General features: G+C 36.9%; 1 protein-coding gene across 8 annotated transcripts in view; it reads right to left on the minus strand.

The window, feature by feature from the left end:
- ARHGAP24 (Rho GTPase activating protein 24) overlaps positions 1 to 20423 on the minus strand; it is a 655671-nt gene that overhangs the window by 1149 nt on the left and 634099 nt on the right. For all 8 annotated transcript variants that reach the window (XM_043572262.1, XM_043572260.1, XM_043572261.1 and 5 more), the window contains 3 exons: positions 18495 to 18568; positions 15844 to 15965; positions 3651 to 4728 (listed from right to left, as the gene is read on the minus strand). In XM_043572262.1, the coding sequence (XP_043428197.1) occupies positions 3651 to 4728; positions 15844 to 15965; positions 18495 to 18568 (1274 nt within the window). The remainder of the gene's footprint in view (positions 1 to 3650; positions 4729 to 15843; positions 15966 to 18494; positions 18569 to 20423) is intronic.

Genomic DNA, 20423 nt, shown 5'->3' on the forward strand with positions numbered 1-20423 from the left:
CTCCAGCTGTCAGCACAGAGCCTGATGTGGAGCTTGAATTCATGAGTCGTGAGATCATAACTTGAGCCTAAGTCAGACTCTTAACCAACTGAGCCACCCAGGTGCCCCAATTTACTATCATTTTAGCAAGAAGACCCCAAGACCTCTCTTGGAAGCACTTAGTCGTCATTTGATTGCGAATGAATGAATGTCAGCACAGAGAAGCCAGAGACTGATATCTGCACAGAATGGCAGAAGCAGAAGGCAGTCTGAACCACAAGGCTTTCTGGAGTCATTTCATGTAATGTTGGCTTTACTAGAAGAAAGGGGGGAAGTGATAAAGTTGGGGGAAAAAGGACATCATATTTGCTTTCTATCAAAGGAAAAACAATGATAGTGAAAATATCATCAAGTGATAGCTTAAGTCTTATGCTAGGAAGTAACTAATCAAAATAAAAGTGGTATAACAATATGAATACCAGAAAAAATTGATTTTTAGCAAAAGCATTATTACAATTGAAGATGAATATTAATGATAAAAAGACTTATTCATCAGGGAGATATAAAAAATTCTGAACTTTATTCACCTATATTCACCTAGTAGTCTAGCCTCAAATTATTCAATATAAAATATAACAAATTTATAAGGAGAAATTGATAAGTCTACAATAACATTAGGAGATTTTTTTCTCAGAAATTATAGATCTGTCTGATAGAAATTAGAAGAAATGTAAAAGATTTGAACAACTTGATTAACACACTTGATCTATTAGGCATGGGTAGAATCCCAAACCAATAATAAAAGAATAGTTTATTTTTTATTTTTTAATGTTTTATGTTTGGGAAAGAGAGAGAGAGAGAGAGAGAGCATGCAAGCAGGGGAGGGGCAGAGAGAGGGAGACACAGAATCTGAAGCAGGCTCTGAGCTGTCAGTGCAGAGTCCAACATGGGGCTCGAACCCACAAACTGTGAGATCATGACCTGAGCCGAAGTTGAATGCCTAACTGACTGAGCCACCAGGCACCCCAAGAATAGTTTTTACCAGGCCAAATAATTGATATCATATAAATGAATCTCTCTGACCACAATACAACAAAGTGAGAAACTAATGTGGGGGGAAAGAACATCAAAATCATGTGTTTAAAAGCTAAAGAGCATGTATCAGTGATTGATAACTAAACAAAGTTAAATAGTATCCATCTATGTATCATCTATCTATGAATTCTATTTCACTTCAATATTGGTGGGGTGTAGTTTAAAAGAAATTGAAAAAGACAAATATGACTCTGAACAGGAATGATCAGAAATTAAATAGAATAGTTAACCTCTTTTTTTTCAATGTTTACTTATTTATTTTTGAGACACAGAGAGAGAGAGAGAGAGAGAGGGAGCAAGCAAGGGGCAGAGGGACAGAATCTCAAGCAGGCTCTGCATTGTCAGTGCAAAACCCAACGTGGGGCTCCAACTCACTGTGAGATCATGATCTGAGCCAAAATCAAGAGTCAGATGCTTAACCAACTGAGCCAGCCAGGTGCCCCTAGAACAGTTAACCTCTTCTATTTCTGTGGCTTGGGTATGGGGCAGCTCCTCGGCCCCATTTTTCTGTGGCCCTCTCCCTCTGGCTGTCAGACAGGTAGGAATGCTATAGTGAAATTGAGATGGTATTCTATGGGAAAGTTTTATCATTTTATCAAAGTCTCTGAAATGCACTATACATCACAGAACATAAATACGTCATTAATGTTCTCATAAATGAATGCGTATATCGGCAGCCATTCAGAATGATTTTTTTTCCTCTGCTAATACAAGTTTGAAGTGATATCTCTTGCTTCCCAGTGCTAAGTGCTAAGTTATCATCATGCATTGGCAGAAATTCAGAATTCTGGTTGCCAGTGGTTCCAAAAACTACATTCACAAATGAGAGTCTTTCTTCTTATGTAAACCTCCTGCCACTTGGCATTATAAAGAAAAATTCAAACCAAGTTTCTGCTTACCAAGGTTTACAAAAACTACTTTCTAAGAAAGTAATTTTTCAACTTCATGGATAAGTAGTGCTTTAGTTTATATTTACTTTACCAAAGCTCTTGAAAATATATTTCTTTTGGCCTGAAAATTGACAAATGGATTCAAAAAATATTAAAATACATTAAAGTTGACTTTCTGTGTAATGAGGAAGCCATGTGGGGTTTGGAGGCATAGCAGTAATTGAAGCCGGACAAAGAATGGTGTTCACTGCCATGAGGACCCTAGGACACCCACACAGGAGGAGGGCCACCAAGTCACACAGTCTGAATCTGGGGTGGAGACCACAGATGGGCAACTGCATGCTGAACTGAGCCTTGGGTCTTCTCCTACTTGAGAATTAAATCTCCTACATTATGCTGAAAGGAGAACATAAAAACCATCAAGTTTGTAATGTCCGTAACCCTAGTAAAAACACGGGGTGGTGACATTCTGGTTTCTGGCACAGGGTTCTGTTTGTGAGCCCTGGGCTCCATTGTCTGTATTCCCACCTTTCAAGTCCACGGAAACATCTGACAAATGATCCTGCCTAGATTGCTTCCCTAGAGAAGATGCTAGGTAAATGTCTACCTTGATCATCTTATTAGTAGATGTAAACTGATATAAATTAGGTTTTACTGTAAGTGCTTCCTTATAAATTGTAGTTTTTGCTCCTTGTTTCAGGCCATAATTTCCCTTGTCCATATGAATGCACATCATGTCATTGTTTTTCTCAAAAATCTCCAGGGATTCTAATCTCAGAATAAAAGCCAGACTTAAGGGGCACCTGGGTGGCTCAGTTAGTTAAGTGTCTGACTTCGGCTCGGGTCATGATCTCGGGGTTTGTGAGTTTGAGCCCTGGATTGGGCTCTGGGCTGACAGTGCAGAGTCTGCTTGGGATTCTCTCTGTGTGTCTGCCTCTCCCTTGCTCTCTGTGTCTCTCAGAAATAACTTGCTCTTCCCCCAAATGTCTGCACAGCGTCCTCTTTGACTTCCTGTAAGACCTTGCACATGACCTTGCACCTCACCAATGCTTCTTACCCTCTACCCTGCATTAGTCTTCTCCTTAGCATCTGATCTATTCTACTACTTGATCTGTCTCTGTAGTAGAATGGAAGCAGGTTCCACGAGGGCTGAGTTTTGGCCTATTTTATTCACTGCTGAATCTTCAGGGCCTAGAGTGGAGCCTGGAAGAGTGCAGACACTCTCTCAGCATTCAACTATGAAAAGAATGAAAAAGAAAGGTCTGTTTATTTTGATACTTTTTCTTCACCCTCATTTCATCCTCTTTCCATCAGTGAAAACAGGCTCCTTACTTTCCATTTATCCTCGCCCCTCTCTTTCCAGCCCTTAACACAAACCCACACGTTTACTAGCAGAAGATAGCACCATGGAGCACCTATTCTGTGCCAGGGACAAGGCTCAATGATTTCTTACATGCTTTTGAGGTAAAACCTACTCATATTTATGTTTTTCACAGTACAAACCTAAAGCGCAAAGAGATGAAGCAAACTGTCCCCAAATCCCACAGCTGACAAATGGTGAAGCCTGGACTTGAACTTAGGTCTGTGACTCTGGAGCCAGCATGTTTAGCCCCTTGTGTGAACCTGTCCTGCAGTAGGGGGCTGTCGGGGCCTCTCTGGCAGTTAGGAGCTCCAGATTTTCCTCACCTCTTTATCCTGGACTCATACTCTATCTTCTGTTTGGTCATCTCCTGTTTCAGGCTGGACACTAAACTGTGCAGGGCACTGTGGTTGCTGGTGTTGTTGCCCACAAACGTCTCACTGTTGTCGCTGCTGCTGGTGGCACGACTGCTTCGACCTCCCACACTCCTCCGGTCACTTTTGTTTTCATAGTCCCCAGGGTGGGAGAGGTCATCCTGTGGGGGCCCATCCAAAACAGGGTCCTCAAAATTACTCCCGTAAAAGTCTTGCTCTGGGCAGGTGGTGGTGGAAGAGCGACAGGAGTTGGAATTCTCCGGGAGGGAGATTTCACAGGAGGAAGTGGACCAGGTGGCGCTGTCGACACTCTGCTTGTCATCAAGGTTCATCATGGAGAACTGCTGATGGACGTTATCATAGGTGGAGAGTCTGTTGTGCTGGCCTGACTCCCCTGCTTGTTCTTTCTGCTTGTTATCCCTCAAGGTCACGTAGCCATTGGGCAGCCAGCTCATGCTGCGACCGTTCACGGGGTTCCCAAGCATGTCGGGGTTCAAAATGCCCATTCTCACCGTTCCATTCTGTACACTGTGGGTGCCCATTTTGGTACCAGACCCCTTCAGTGAAGAGGTCCTTCTGGCCTGTAAGCTCCCATTGGGAGTGGTTTGGGTTTTCTCCAGGCCTTCGGCATTACTGCTGCTGAAGGACCCATTGGTGACTATCCCACTGCCCTTATTGAAGGCAGGATTCTTTTTGACCATAAGAGGGGGGCTTCTAGAGACGTCCAGCTTGTGAACGCTGTTCCTTGGGCTGTTGGTTTTACTACCTGGTAGAGCTGTGGGGGATCCATTATCCACACCACTTCTCTGGGGAGACTCAGACTTGTCCCAAGAGCACCGCCTACCAGGACTGTCCTTGGTATTATTGTTCTCCTTATTCTGTAGCTGGCCCATGGTGGCTTTCTTCTGAATTTCATTGTTGTTATTGCTCGTGCCATCTTGGGGTTTGCTTTGCAGTTCTGCATCTTTGGGGAAGAGGCGATCATGTTTGCTAATCATCATTGACATCAACTGCTGGACCACCACCGTGCCTGGAATTGCATAGAAAACACAGCAGTTTATTTTCCAATTTGAAAGTGACTCTTAAAGAACCACATTCAGATGAACATTCAACATTTTTAGTAGTAGTATATGCAATGAACTGTACCTAGCACTTTACTTTCATTAGTTTAGTCAGATTTTAAAACAAATCAATGAATAGGTAGTTATTATCACTGTATTGTAAATGTTAAGTAACTTGACCAAGGTCACAAAGCTATTAAGGAGCAGATTCAGGGCTTGAAACCAGAGTTAGTTGGTACCAAAGAACAGGCTTTTAATCATTATGCACAATTTCTTGCAAGTTTGAGATTTAATTATGAGAAATCTTCCTTAGGAGGAGGTCAGCGTGATGTCTCATCTGACAACTGCCTGAAACCATCAAGACATTTTAGTAGCATTTCTAAGTGGGACCCTATATGATCTCTGGTGGATACATGGTCTGTCTTTCTCATGTAGCAAGATACTGAAGTTCTTTTTTTTTCTTTTCAAATTTTTATTTAAATTCTAGTAAGTTCACATGCTATATGCAATATTGGTTTCAGGAGCAGAATTCAATGAGTCATCACTTACATGCAACATCCAGTGCTCAACATAACAAGTGCCTTCTTAATACCTATGCATCTAGCCCATCTCCTACCCACCTCCTTCCATCAACTCTCAATTTGTTCTCTATCTTTAAGAGTTTCTTATGCTTTGTTTCTCTCTCTCTCTCTTTTCTCCCCCCCCCCAAGTTCATCTGTTTTGTTTCTTAAATTTTATGTGTAAGTGAAATCATGTTATTTGTCTTTCTCTGACTGACTTATTTTGCTTAGCATAATACAGTCTAGCTTCATCCACATAATTGCAAATGGCAAAATTTCATTCTTATTGATGGCCGACTATTATTCCATTATATATGTGCGTGTATTATTGTATCCTTTAGGTAAATACCTAATAGTGCAATTGCTGGATGGTACGGTAGTTCTATTTTTAGCGTCTTGAGGAACCTCCATACTGTTCTCCAGAGTGACTGCATCAGTTTGCATTCCTTCACAGTGTAGGAGGGTTCCCCTTTCTCCACATCCTCGCCAATACCTGTTTTTTCTTGTGCTGTTAATTTTAGCCATTTTGACAGGTGTGAGGTGGTATCTCATTGTGGTTTTGATTTGTATTTCCCTAATGAGGAGTGGTGTTGAGCATCTTTTCAAATCAGCCATCTGGATGTCTTCTTTGGAAAAGTGTTCTCTATCTTTAGGAGTTTCTTAAATAGATTTCTTAGATGGATTATTTGTTTTTTGGGTGTTTAATCTGATAAATTCTGCTTTTTTTAACTTTGTAATAAGTTTTTTTAATTTTATTTTTTATTTTTAAAAATTTACATCCAAATTAGTTAGCATATAGTGCAACAATGATTTCAGGAGTAGACTTCTTAGTGCCCCTTCCCCGTTTAGCACATCCCACCTCCCACAACCCCTCCAGTAACCCTCAGTTTGTTGAGTCTCTTCTGTTTTGTCCCCCTCCCTGTTTTTATATTATTTTTGTTTCCCTTCCCTTATGTTCATCTGTTTTTTTTCTCTTAAAATGAATGAATGAAGTCATGATTTTTGTCTTTCTCTGACCGACTAATTTCGTTTAGCATAATACCCTCCAGTTCCATCCACGTAGTTGCAAATGGCAAGATTTCATTCTTTTTGATTGCTAAGTAATACTCCATTGTATGTGTATATATATATATATATATATATATATATATATATATATACACACACACACACACACACACACATACCACATTTTCTTTATTCATTTATCCATCGATGGACATTTGGGCTCTTCCATACTTTGGCTATTGTTAATAGTGCTGCTATAAACATGGGGGTGCATGTGTCCCTTCAAAACAGCACACCTGTATCCCTTGGATAAGTGCCTAGTAGTGCAATTGCTGGGTCGTAGGGTAGTTCTATTTTTAGTTTTTTGAGGAACCTCCATACTGCTTTCCAGAGTGGCTGCACCAGCTTGCATTCCCAAAGATACTGAAGTTCTATACGACTTTTGTCACTATTCAAAAGCTTTAAGGCATTTTAAGTGACATCAGCCAGAATGGTAAAATGAAGATCTCCAAAAATCCTCATCTCCATAAAAGCAACTGACACATGTGTTATGAATCAACATTTTTAGGAATCTGTAAATTAAAGACTTGGTGCAGTCTGGAGAGTGTTTATTCAAGAAAACTAGTTGACTCTCAGTAAGAACAGCAACCTCTGTGGTGTTTTACCTTTCTTCCCATCCTTTTCTCCCTAGATTTGCAACAGCCTTGAAAACTAATAGCCTAAAATCACAGTGAGAACCAGCAGCTTGGAAGATCCTGCCATGAGCAGAACAGGGTTGGAATTCCAAAGCTCCATTACCAGATATTGTCATTGTTTGACATACTTGGTGGTTCCCTTGAAGACCCCACTCACAATGCACATCTTTATTTGATCTGACTAGTAATTTGACCAGTATGAAGAGCATTCTTCTCAGGAGCATTTGTCAAAAATAATGAGGCACTTTTGTTTAATAATATCATGGCTGCCCGAAGCAATGGATAACAGGATATCTAATGGATAAGACAGTAGGCTGTCTTAAAAAGACACAAAGCTTAAAAGGAAAATCTGAGGAATGAGATTTCCACAGGAGGTAAAGCTTGGATCTATTCCTGGGAATCTGGAAGACTACATGAATGTTTAAGGTTATGTGTATGTCTACAGCTATGTGCATGTTCACACAGAAATTAGGAGTCCCTAGTCTCTCACCTCTGGCTTATCTTGAGGATCTGCATGAGGAGAAAGTGAAGGCTACTGCAGAGTTGTAAACTACCTGGCTGAATGTCGAAGGTTTGCCCCAACATGCATACAGAGCATTTTGGTAAAAGATGGGAGACTTATTGGCCTATGAAATTTAAGGAAATCTTTGCCAATAATTAGTTGACAACTAAGCAAACCAAGCAGAGACTTCAGTGGCCACAAATGGCAAAGAATATAGACTTTATAGAATTAGTCCAGAAAAATCACTAAACAAACAACAACAAACCCTAGGAGGGGGAGAATCTGATATCCAATGTTCTCATTATTATATTATTAAAAATGTTCAGTTTTTGGGGCGTCTAGGTGGCTCAATAGGTTAAGCGTCCGATTTCAGCTCAGGTCATGATCTCACAGTTCATGAGTTTGAGCTCCACATCGGGCTCTGCGCTGACAGCTCAGAGCTTGGAGCCTGCTTTGGATTCTGTCTCCCTCTCTCTCTGCCCCTCCCCTGCTCACGCTCTGTTTCAAAAATAAATAAACATTAAAAAATTTATTTTAAAAATGTTCAGTTTTCAACAAAAATTATGAGACATGCAAAGAATAAAGACATTATGGCCCATATACAGGAAAAAACAAACTCTGAGGAAGCCTAGACATGGCACTCACTAGACAAAGACTTTAATTCAGCTATTTTAAATGTATTTTATTTTATTTTATTTTATTTTATTTTATTTATTTTTTTAAATGCATTTTAAAAATTAAAGGAAACCATACCTAAAGAAACCAGATGAAAGTGAAAATAATGTCTCGCCAAATAGAGTGTATCAATAAAGAGAAACTACAAAAGTGAACAAAATAGATATCCTGGAGTTGGAATTTATAATAAGTGAAATGAAAAAAAAAATTAGTAGAGGGAATTAACAGCACATTTGAGCAGGCAGAAGAAAGAATTGGTACACCTGCTAACAAATCAGTAGAGGTTACCCAATCTGAGGAGCATAAAAGAAAAAGAATGAAGAAAAATAAACAGAGCCTCAGAGACCTGTGGGACACCATAACGTATGCCATCATATGCCCGATGGTAGTACCAGAAGGACAGTCCCAGAGAAGAAAGAATATTTAAAGAAAGAGCTGCTGAAAATGTCCCATTTTGATGAAAACCATGATGTGTATATCCAAAAACTCAGCAAATTCCAAGCTAGGTAAATGTAAAAGGATCCAAACCTAGACTCATCATAGTCAAGCTGTCTTAAACCCAAAACAAAGAAAGAATCCTGAAAGTAGCAACAGAGAAGCAACTCATGCACAAGGGACCCTTAGTAAGATGAACAGCTGATTTCTCATCATTTCTCATTGTCAGAAGGAAATGGGATAAAATATTCAAAATGTTGAAATAAAGACTGTCAGGTGAGAATTCTATATTCAACAAACCTATGTCTCAAAACGGAGGAGAAATAAAGACATTTCTAGATAAACAAAAACTGAGAGAATCTGTTACTACCAAACCTTGTTCAACCTAATTGGGCTCAAACTCACAAACTGTGAGATCATGACCTGAGCTGAAAGCAAGAGCTGGACACTTAACCGACTAAGCTACCCAGGGGCCCAGAGTCAGGGCATTTTAGACGATTAAAAGACCTTTGAGAAAGAAAATAATTCTCTTACACATATTAAAATACTATGATTTCCATTTGATTCTCATATTTTCACTATGCACTGTAAAGTATGAATTAGAAATGAATAACAGGTTTCAGACAGAAAAATAGACACTAAAGGACAAAAATGTTGACTTATTATTAAAATTTTTTTTAACATTTATTATTTTGAGAGAGAGAGAGAGAGAGAGAGTGAGAGAAAGACAGAGAGACAGAGTGCAAACGGGGGAGGGGCAGAGAGAAAGGGAGACACAGAATCCGAAGGAGGCTTCAGGCTCTGAGCTGTCAGCACAGAGCCCAACACAGAGCTCAAACTCATGGACCCAGAGATCATGACCTGTGCTGAAGTTGGACGCTTACCCAACTGAACCACCCAGGTGCCCCAAAGTTGGTCTATTATTAAAAGCAGCAATTGATTAAAAAATCAGTGGATTTTTATGGTTTTATGGCATATTATCTGAAATCTCAAAATGTATTTTCACATATTCCTCACTGACTTACAAGCTGAGCTCCCCATCCCTTACAACTGGCTGACACCATTAAACAGGCTTCTCAACTAGTTTCCTAACTCGGAGCCCCTTCTCCCTCAATAATATAAGACTTATTAAGTATTAACTTATTCATGTGCCCACAATAAAGTGGTAATAGGTTAATGTAAACCTCAATCATCTTTGCCTTAGCTTGAACTATACTAATTTGATGGGTTAATTGGGGTTTATATGATGTTGGTAAAAGCTCCTGGGAATAGTCTCTGAGAAATAAACATAGCAAAACAACTAAAATGTAAATGTAGTTTCTACATAAATGTAAATGTAGTTTACATTATGTTAGTTAATGTAGTAAGTAAATGTAGTTTCTACATAAAATACCTAAATTGAGATTTGGTAAGGAAAATGATGACAAGGGCTTTTGACAATGCAGATTTCTGCCGAAACAGCTACTAATTGTGTAGCTGTCAGAGAGTAGAGGCCTGATATGGAGTGAGGCCACTCTTCAGCTTGAAGCAACGCCTCAGCAAAATTTGACTCTGTATAATTCAAAATCATATTCTGAATATTAAAAAAATGTGTTAAATCCATCTGTATCCTGCACACTTTTGTGATCATCCAAAACTTAACGATATATTTAGATCAAGAATCTTCAATGTGCCAGGTCTGATGCTGGGCCAGTGTTGCTCAAACATTAATGTTCACTAAAATTTCCTGGAGATTCTGTTCAAATGTAGGCATTAAGCGGGCCATAAAATTTTACATTTCTAACCAGCTCCCAGATGACACCAGTAATGACAGAATAATATAACTGACATCATCTGGAAGCTCCAAAACTGCAGATCTGAATAGAACCTACATGTTAACAATATCCCCAGGTGATTCCTATGTCTGTTAGAGTTTGAGAAACACTGTGTTTGGTGGAGATATTTCACTTATATCTCTTAAGTTTCTCAAAAGGCTATGAGATAGGACTTAAAATTTTTCAAATGAGGTTCAAATTGAGGTTCTGAGAGGTTAAGCTGTTTGTTCAAGGCCACATAGATGATAAATGACCAAAGTTACCAGTTTTATACTTCATCTTTTTACTCCAAAGCATGCACTCATCCTATTATATTTCAGCTCTTGGAATTTAAACTGTTGTAGTATCAAGTAAACTTGGGGTTGTTCTAAATAAGAAACCAAATAGGGGCACCTGGGTGGCTCAGTTGGTTAAGTGTCTGACTTCAGCTCAGGTCACGATCTCATGGCTCGTGAGTTTGAGCCCTGCATCAGGCTCTGTGCTGACAGCTCAGAGCCTGGAGTCTGCTTCAGATTCTGTGTCTCCCTCTCTCTTTGCCCCTCCCCAACTATCATCCTGTTTCCGTCTGTCTGTCTCTCTCTCAGAAATCAATAAACATTAAAAAAAAAAAAGAAAGAAACTAAATAAAAGACATCTATTGAATCAGAGTTGTGGAAGAAAAATGACTCAATAAAATTAATGGTATCATAAACCCATCTTTCCTTTTGAAGCAACCTCTGACTTTGTCATCCCAGTTTCAGTGCATATAGGAGTGAATCTGACGAAAAAATTTTAATCGAGTTAAAATGGCTGTCAACAATGTCGCTATGTACTATGTAAAGACATGTGTACTTAGTCCTATTTTACTATTTGCTCACATGACAGACACACTTTCAAATATTAGCAGCCTCTATTATATATGACTTTGCCTAGTACTTTGGGAAAATGGAGCTTTTTCCCATCACTGGAATATTAACATTTGAAGCATTTCTGCTTCTCATTATAGCTATGAACTATGTGGGGTATTTAATTCATCAAAGAGAGATATTCCCAAGGTCTCCGTGATGAGTCTGTGAATAGCCATGCCAAAGTTACCTGCCACAATTATAGAGTGAGTGTCAGGACCCGAGCAATTTAGAAATCTCCTTCTTCTATCTTGGGAGGCTTTGCTTTCATCTAGTCTCAAGAATAATAAATGGCAATAGTTCTTGTAAAGGGACTTTCTTTCAATTTTTATATCTATTTAGGATAGACTAGCTTAGTAATGATGAAGTATGTGTCACTATATACTCTATCTTTTTTCCTTTTTATTTCCTCCCGTCATTCTCTTCCTTAGGATGCTAATGAAAAACATGAAGCCCAAATAATGAGGTCAGAGTTGTTATAGTCACCAGCCCATTCTGAAGAGCCCAAGCAGATTTGGGGTGTTCCACTGAGCTACATGATCCAGAAATTCCCCCTGGCTCGTATACTTTTATAAAGGTTGAATTTAAATATCACATTATAGGCACTTCTTCATGAGAATTGGATAAGAATTCAATTTTCCTTGCAAGGTAACTACGCACATTAAGATACACTTACATGTACACAGAAATATATGGCAGTGTTCTATGAAAGGTAGTTTCAACTTGTATTTTTTGCAACGAATAATCTTGTATATGTGTAATTTTGTACATGTACAGATATATGATGAATTTTGATAAGTGACAGTTCTGGAAATACCATCTAATCACGAAATAGACAATTCCCTTGTGCCTATTTGTAGCCAATTCCCTACCCACACTTCCCAACCATGACAACCACTGATATGCTTTCTAATTCTATAGTTTTTCTTTTTTTAGAATTTCATATAAATGGAATTATACCATATGAAGTCTTTTGTGTCTAGGCATTACTCACTTAGTGTAATACTTTTGACATTTATCCATATTATTGCATGCATCAACAGTTCATTCTTTTTATTGCTGGATAGTATTCCATTTTATGAGTGTACCCAAAATTATTTATGCACTAATTGATCGACAATTGGTCTGTTTTCAGATTGGAGCTATTAAATATGAAATAAAGTTGATATGAACATTAAAGTTTTGGTTGAACATGTTTTATTTCTATGTGGGTAAATATTAGCACACTGCTCTGCTGGGTCTTATAGTTAGTAAATAATTAAGTTTGTAAGAACCCACCTACCTCTTGCAAAATGGCCCAAAAATTTTATATTTCTACCAGCCAAACTTAACATTTTCAGTCTTAATTTTATACTTTGTAGAGGATGTGGAATAGTAGTTCATTACAGCTTAAATTTGCATTTCCCTAATGACTAAAAATGCTGAACATCTTTCCATGTGTTATTTGCTATTTCTTTATCTTTGATGAAATGTCTAATTCAGATCTTTCACCCATTTTTTTCATTGGGTTCGTTGTCTTATTATTTCTATGAGTTATTTATATACTTTTAAAACAAATTCTTTAATCAAATATTTGATTCACAATATATCCCCATTCCTGTGACCTGGGTTTTTGTTCTCTTAAGGATATCTTTTTGAAGAGCAAAAGTTTTAATTTTGATAAAGTCCAACTTATAACCAAACTTAAAAATAAGTTTATTTTTATGGTTAGAGATTTTTATGTCCTAGTAAGTCTTTGACTAACACAAAGTCATAAGGTTTTTTTCTCTTCTGTTTTCCTCTCTAAGTTTTATGCTTTTAGCTCTTACATTTAGGTCTATGAACATTTCAAGTTAATTTTCTGAGTGATGTCACGTAAGGATAGAGGACTATTTAATGAATATGCAATTTTTCCAGCATCATTTGTTGAAATGACTATTCCTTTCCCACTGAACTAACTTGGCACATATGTCAAAAACAAATGATGATGTGTGTGCGTCTATTTCTGGGCTCTCTTTTCTATTGATCTCTATGTCTCTCTTTATATTGGTAAGACACTATCTTGATTATTTGTGGTATTATATTGAGTCTTAAATCAAGTATCATATTTCAACTCTGTTTTCCCTTTCAAGTTGTTTTTGCTATTCTAGATAATTTTTATTTCCATGTAAGGTTTACCTTCAGATTGTCAATTTCTACAAATAAATTTTTTTCTGGATTTTTTTGTGAGAATTATATTGAGACTATAGGTAAACTTTAAGAACATTAATATCTTATTGATTTTGACAATTCTAATTGATGAACATAGTATATTTCCTGATTTATATAGTTCTTTTTTCATAAATGTTTAGTAGTTTTCAGGATATGTGTCCTGTACATATTTTCTTAAATATATCCCTAATTTTTGACATTTGTGTTGTCCTAAAATTATATCTTTTATTTCAATTTCCAATTGTTCAATGTTAGTGTATAGAAATACAAAGAATTTTTATAAATTGACATTGTATCATGTGACCATTAGTTCATTTATTATAGTAACTTCACTTGTAGATTCTCTAGAATTTTCTATATAAATTATCATGTTGTCTGTGAATAAACAGAGTTCTACATCTTCCTTTCCTAATATGTATGCTTTTTATTCCTTCTTATTACTTTTTGCTCTGGCTAGGATTTCTAGGAGTGGTAGAAGGAGGCAATCTTACCTTATGTCCAATCTTAGGGGGAAAGCATTCCATCTTTCACCAGTAAGTACAATATTCTAACTAAACTTTTTATAGATGAACTTTGTTAGGTTAAGTTCCTTTTATTTCTAATTTGCTAACAATCTTTATCATGAATGGCATTATATTTTGTAAAAAAATTTTTTTTGGTATCCATAGAGATGATTTTTTTTTAATTTACAAAAAAAAAGATTAAAAAAATTGATTTTTAAATGGCTAACCAAGTTTTCCTTCCTGGGATAATATCCACTGGCCTTGATTTATTATCCTTTGTATATGAAGCTGAAGTCAGGATATTAGGGCCAGAGACTTTAAAATATAGCAAATAAAGTAAGAGTAAAGATTAAATATGATGCCTAGGGAACCTATTTGGTTGATAAAACTGTCAAGAAATGCAAGGAAATGATTGATACAAATGTCTGTGTAGTAAAATAGAGTTATAAGTTAAGTGGGGGAGGAAGATGGAGCAACAGGGCACAAGAGAGAGACTTCTGTGATGCCTAAAATGTTATATTTCTTGACCTAGGTGGTGATTTCTAGAGTATCTGTCTTATATAAATTCACCAACAGGGCACTGGGGTAGCTCAGTCAGTTAAGCATCAGATTCTTGATTTTAGCTCAGGTCATGATTTCATGGTGATAAGACTGATCTCCTGGTCAGGCTCCATGCCCTTCCCATGCACACACGTACCCGCTCTCACTCTCACGCTCTGTCTCTCTCTCTCTCTCTCTCTCTCTCTCTCTCTCTCTCTCAAAAAAATATATATGTGTGTGTGTATGTGTATATATATACATATATGTATGTGTGTGTGTATGAGTGTGTGTATATATGTTATTGATGGTTTTCCTTTTCATATGCATTTTATAATAAAAAAAATTTTGAGAAAACAATAAAGTATCTTTAAGCTTCCTATAGCTTCAAATTTTATATTTTCTACTGTCTGCTAAACTCTTCCAAAAGAAATTAAGGTTTCTGGACCAACTAACTATCTTACTGCCAAAAATCTGATGTTAAATTGATATCAGACTAAATATTTGATGAAGGAAATGAAGCTTTCTTTCTTTCTTTCTCATAAGACACAGAAGAATGAAAATCTTAGAATTTTCAAGAAAGGAACAGTATCAGGAATATGTTTTGTTCTAAATAACAGAGTGAAGCTAAAAATAATCATTCTTTCTCTTCCCTTTTCCTTATTAAATTCTTAACTGTTCAATTAGTCCAAACTTTAGAAAACAACAGTATACTAATGGCCATAGGTAAGAAAGGTACTCAAGCAGGAAGGCCTGCTGGAAACAAACAGAAGTAGAAGTTCATTGTGGAAAAGAATCTGAAGCATTTTATAATCTAGAAAACAAGAATTCCCTCATGTTTCAACCCACAGATTAATAAGCAGCATTATCTTACAGAGGACCATATTTTTCTACCTCTTGAAATCAGTCAAGCAATACCAAAATTAATAAAAATATATTAACAAAATAGTAACTTTTTGAATTTTCTGAAAATTGCATGGGGCTAAAAAAATGAACTAGATATTTCTAGTTCTCTTGCATAATACTTTACGGATGATTTATGGAAACTCCATTTATTCTTGTAAGGCCATCGAGGAATCTTTTAGTAAATTTTTATATTTAGTAAATTCAAAAAATGCCTGACTTTCAAAGAGAAGATTTTGCCTTAGAAGAACTTGAATCCATAAATGGAGTTACCATGGAGTTACTTATTTCCCTAGTTTCCTCAGAGAATAGGTTCAGACCAACCAAAAACCAGGTGATTGTTCTCTTGATGAGAGTGTAAGATAATCATTTACTTACCCTCCATGATGGTCAAAGGATCTTCCACTTTAGGGCGCAGGATATTAGGGCCAAAGACAGTGGCCAAGTTCTGCACACTCATTTTGTTAACTCCAGAATAGGATTGCACTTCATCCAAGAACCTGTTGGGTATAAAAACATGAACAAAACAATGGGATCAAACTTGTCAGTGGAAGAAAATGGGTTATCGGGTAATTTATTAACTATAATATGTTCAAATACAATTATGGAGGCAAAATTATTTAGAAACTCAAACATCTCTCAGTCAAATGTGGAGAAAATATATTGCAAATGATTAAGGATCAAACTTGAGGGATCATATCAAATATCACCTTTGGCCTGGCTTGGCTTGGTTTCCTCTGTCAATCACAGAAACAGGTGTGTTTAGATAATGCTAATATGGACTTGAGATTCAGGAATATGGATTTTCTTCCAATCCTTAAATAAAACATTAACTTTATAAATGTATTCAATTCGAGAACTATAAATAAGATCATATGGTATAATCCTTTATTTCAGAGAGGCAGATCAACCCTCTTTGTCAAGTAATTTGTGAGCTTCAAATTTATAGTCTATTAAAAAATGAGATCAAACATGGTTTAAATTAAAACCTTACTTCCACTGATATGAAACATTCTAAGCACAAATTGCTTCAATTTATTAGGTGTTAAAGAATAAGAGGCATGAAATAGACTTTTTCCCGAATGATTTTAGTAGGAGGGATTGTTTCTATAGTCTTTTGGCCTTTTTGCATTCCCCATCCCCCTCTTCATTTCTAGATTTCATGGCTTACTAATTGTACTTATGAGACAAAGAAGAAGTGATAAAAAAGAACTTATTATTATTTAAAATAATATATTTTATGTGTCAGTCATTGTGCTAACTTATTAAATTCTCAGAGAACTCTGTGAGGTAAATGATACGATTATCTCCATTTTACAGATGAGACACATGAGGCACCAGAAAGGTTAAGAATATTCTCCAAGGACACAGAAGTAACAGGTGGCAGACCTGAGATTTGAACCCAGATTGTCTGACTCTAGAGTCTGTGCTCTTGACAACTCCCCTGTGACTTTAAAGAAAGGCCCCTATTCCACATATTCATTACTGTTGTACAGTGTAAGCTATAGTAAAACCGAAGGACAAAAACCTCAAACTACTATTTCTTATTTGAAATAGCTGAAATTAAAAGCCTGCTTAAATGTTTCAAGAGAAGTTAAGTTTTCCTATTGAGGAGCTAAAGATTTGTAATATGGTTCTCAAGAAAGAGCCTTTATCCCTTTTACTTGAAGAGATTGTTCCTCTTTCTCATCCAACACAACAGCTTGAATTAGTCCAAAGTCTTGGGACAGAACCCCTATGTGTTAGTGAATCTATGTTATCAGTGAAACTCATTTCTTTCCTTTTTAAATTATGAAACCTAAGCTCATATTTGCTTCCTACCGTCACCAGAAAAAGTTATGGTAGAAGGTTTTGGAATTTCTTCTCAGTTACAGTTGACAGTGAACTCCTCAGTGTCCAGCATTAGTCTTAAACTACATAGTTCCCAGTCTGCTAAGCATTTATACAATCATGACACAAAAAGTACATGCAAATAATATAGTGTACTGAATTAAAAAATTGAATTACTTAAAAATAAACTGGGAAGCTTCCATTTAAGATACCTACAGTGATGTATAGTGCCAATCACCATCTCTCTTTTAAGATTTAAGATGCGTCAATTTTATATCTTCATTTTTTTTAGGTTTAATTTAAGTTCCAGTATTGTTATCATACAGTGTAATTAGTTTCAGGTGTACAATTTAGTGATTCCACGCTTACATACCACACCTGGTGATCATCACAGCAAGTGCCCTTCCTAATCCCCATCACCTATTTCACTCATTCCCCCCACCCACCTCCCCTCTGGTAACTATCAGTTTGTTCTCTATAGTTAAGAGTGTTTCTGGGTTTGCCTCTCTCTTTTTTTCCTCCTACGACTGTTTTGTTTCTTACATTCCACATACGAATGAAATCATATGGTTTATTAAACAGGGGCAGACACGGCACATACCAACCCCGGCCATAAGTTAAATGATCATGAGTGAGAGATTTACCAGGTACAATTATTGTCCTAACAGAATTGAACGATAATGTCTTTTCAATGAGTCTTGAGGTAGGAGAGGAATAGAAAATAATATTTATGCAATTTAAAATATAATTTAAATTTAAAAACAACTATGTGAAATGTGTTTTCAGGACTCTTTTACCTAGGGGGATGCATGGAAAGGGTAAGAAAACTGTATAAAGACACATAAGAAGTCAGTGGTAGAAACTGGACTCCCACGCAGGCCTTCCTCATGCCAAGGGAGATGCTCCTTCTCTTAATTAAAGGTATATGCAGCAGGTACAAACAACTTTGATGGAAGTTCAAGGCAACATATCTTTAGTATGTAGAAGTAAGTCAGACTCAGAAACAATAAATTATAAAATCGAGCAATTTTCATGGTCAAAGAAACCTTTGAGATCATCTTGCCAAGCTTCTTAATTTTACAGAGGCCAACACCAGAGCTCACAGTAGTTCAGTGATTTTATTCACTGTCAGAAGTAAATTAGTGTCAGGCTAAACATAGTCTTCTTCTGTTTAGTTTTATCTTTAGGACTATTCTTACCTGCAAATATACTTCAGGAGGTTGTAATTGACCACAGGCAAACTCTTCACCTGCTTTGCTAATTCCTTAATGCCCTGAGTACAAAGAAATAGAGAATAAATGTTATTGAAGTGTTAGCCTTGCAATGAAAACAAATACAAATAAGCACACAGGTTTTTTTTTTCGTTAGTTTCACATATTATCAGTGAAGAATCCTGTCCTGAAAACTTGCCACGATTACAGAGAGCATTTCACAAATATTTTCAAAGATGGGAAAAAGTATTTCAAATATTTCCATAAGTACTCTTTGTGGAGAAATAAATTTCAGTGAAGCCTTTTTACCATTCTTAATACTTGTTCACAACTGATTGAAAAGGGAGGACTGCCTCATTTATAGTAAGGCTATCTGGGAAAAAAGTAGCTTAATGTAGTGAGAGTCTTTCCCATTTCTGGCATGCCCCAAACATAGACATGTGTCTACTGACAAATAAGTCTCAAGATGGGCCACGTCTAGGATACACTGTTAGGGGTAGGATGGAGAATAAAAAGTCTACTCTTCCTGGAAATTTCACAAAGGTATTAATTGCTTTGGTTCTTCCCATTGTAAAACTTCTTCCAAAATGTAAATGGTCCCAGAAAAGCTAATGGATAATGTAATCTAATCTGTTCTTCTTCCTGAAAAAGGCCAGATGGTAAATATTGCAAGCTTTCTGGGACATATGGTCTCTGTCTCAACTACTCAACTCTCCTGTTGTGGAGCAAAAGCAGCCACAGACAATATTACATAATAGAGTAAAACTTCATTTATAAAAACAGGCAGCAATTTCTATAAGAGTGCCAAGAAAATCCAGTGGAGGAAACAACAGTCTTTCCAACAAATGATTTGGAGACAACTGGATATCCATATGCCAAAGGATGAAGTTGGACCTTTCCTCATATCATAAACAAAATTAACCGAATTTGGATCATAGACCTAAATGTAAGAGCTAAAGCTACAAAAGTCTTAGAAGAAAATATAGGAGTAAATCCTGGCGACCTTAGTTAATGCCTTCTTAGATATGACATTAAAAGCACAAGTGACAAAATAAAAATAGATAAATTGGACTTCATCGCAATTAAAAACTTTCATGCTTTAGGGGCGCCTGGGTGGCGCAGTCGGTTAAGCGTCCGACTTCAGCCAGGTCACGATCTTGCGGTCCGTGAGTTCGAGCCCCGCGTCAGGCTCTGGGCTGATGGCTCGGAGCCTGGAGCCTGTTTCCAATTCTGTGTCTCCCTCTCTCTCTGCCCCTCCCCCGTTCATGCTCTGTCTCTCTCTGTCCCCAAAATAAATAAACGTTGAAAAAAAAAATTAAAAAAAAAAACTTTCATGCTTTAAAGGACATCATCAGAAAACTGAAGAGACAACTGATAGAATGGGAGAAATACTTGCAAATCATATATGTGATATGAGACTTGTAATCTAAACTGTAAAGAACTCTCGCAACTCAGTAATAATAAAACAAATAATCCAATTAAAATGGGAAAATGATTTGAATAGGTGTTTTTCCAAAGAAAATAAGTGAACAGCTACTAAATACATGGAAAGATGTTTAACATCATTAAGCATCAGGGAAATGCAACTCAAGCTCAATTAGATATCAGTTTACACACATTAAGATGACTGTGATAAAAAAGAGACATAACAACAAGTGTTGGCAAAAATGTGGAGCAGTTGGAGTCTGCACATATTGCTGATGGGAATTCAAAATGATAAAGCCTCTTTAGCAAACATGGAGTTACATATGGTACAGCAATTCTGCTTCCTACGTACATACCCAGGAGAAATGCAGACATATGCCCATGCCAAGCTTTGTACATGAGTATTCACAGCACCATTTTTTTAAAGTTTATTTATTTTTAAGACAGAGAGAGAGCATGAATGGGGGGGGGGGCAGAGAGAGAGGGAGACAC

Source organism: Prionailurus bengalensis, chromosome B1 (genome assembly GCF_016509475.1).
Source record: "Prionailurus bengalensis isolate Pbe53 chromosome B1, Fcat_Pben_1.1_paternal_pri, whole genome shotgun sequence".
In the NCBI taxonomy this organism is placed as follows: Eukaryota; Metazoa; Chordata; class Mammalia; order Carnivora; family Felidae; genus Prionailurus; species Prionailurus bengalensis.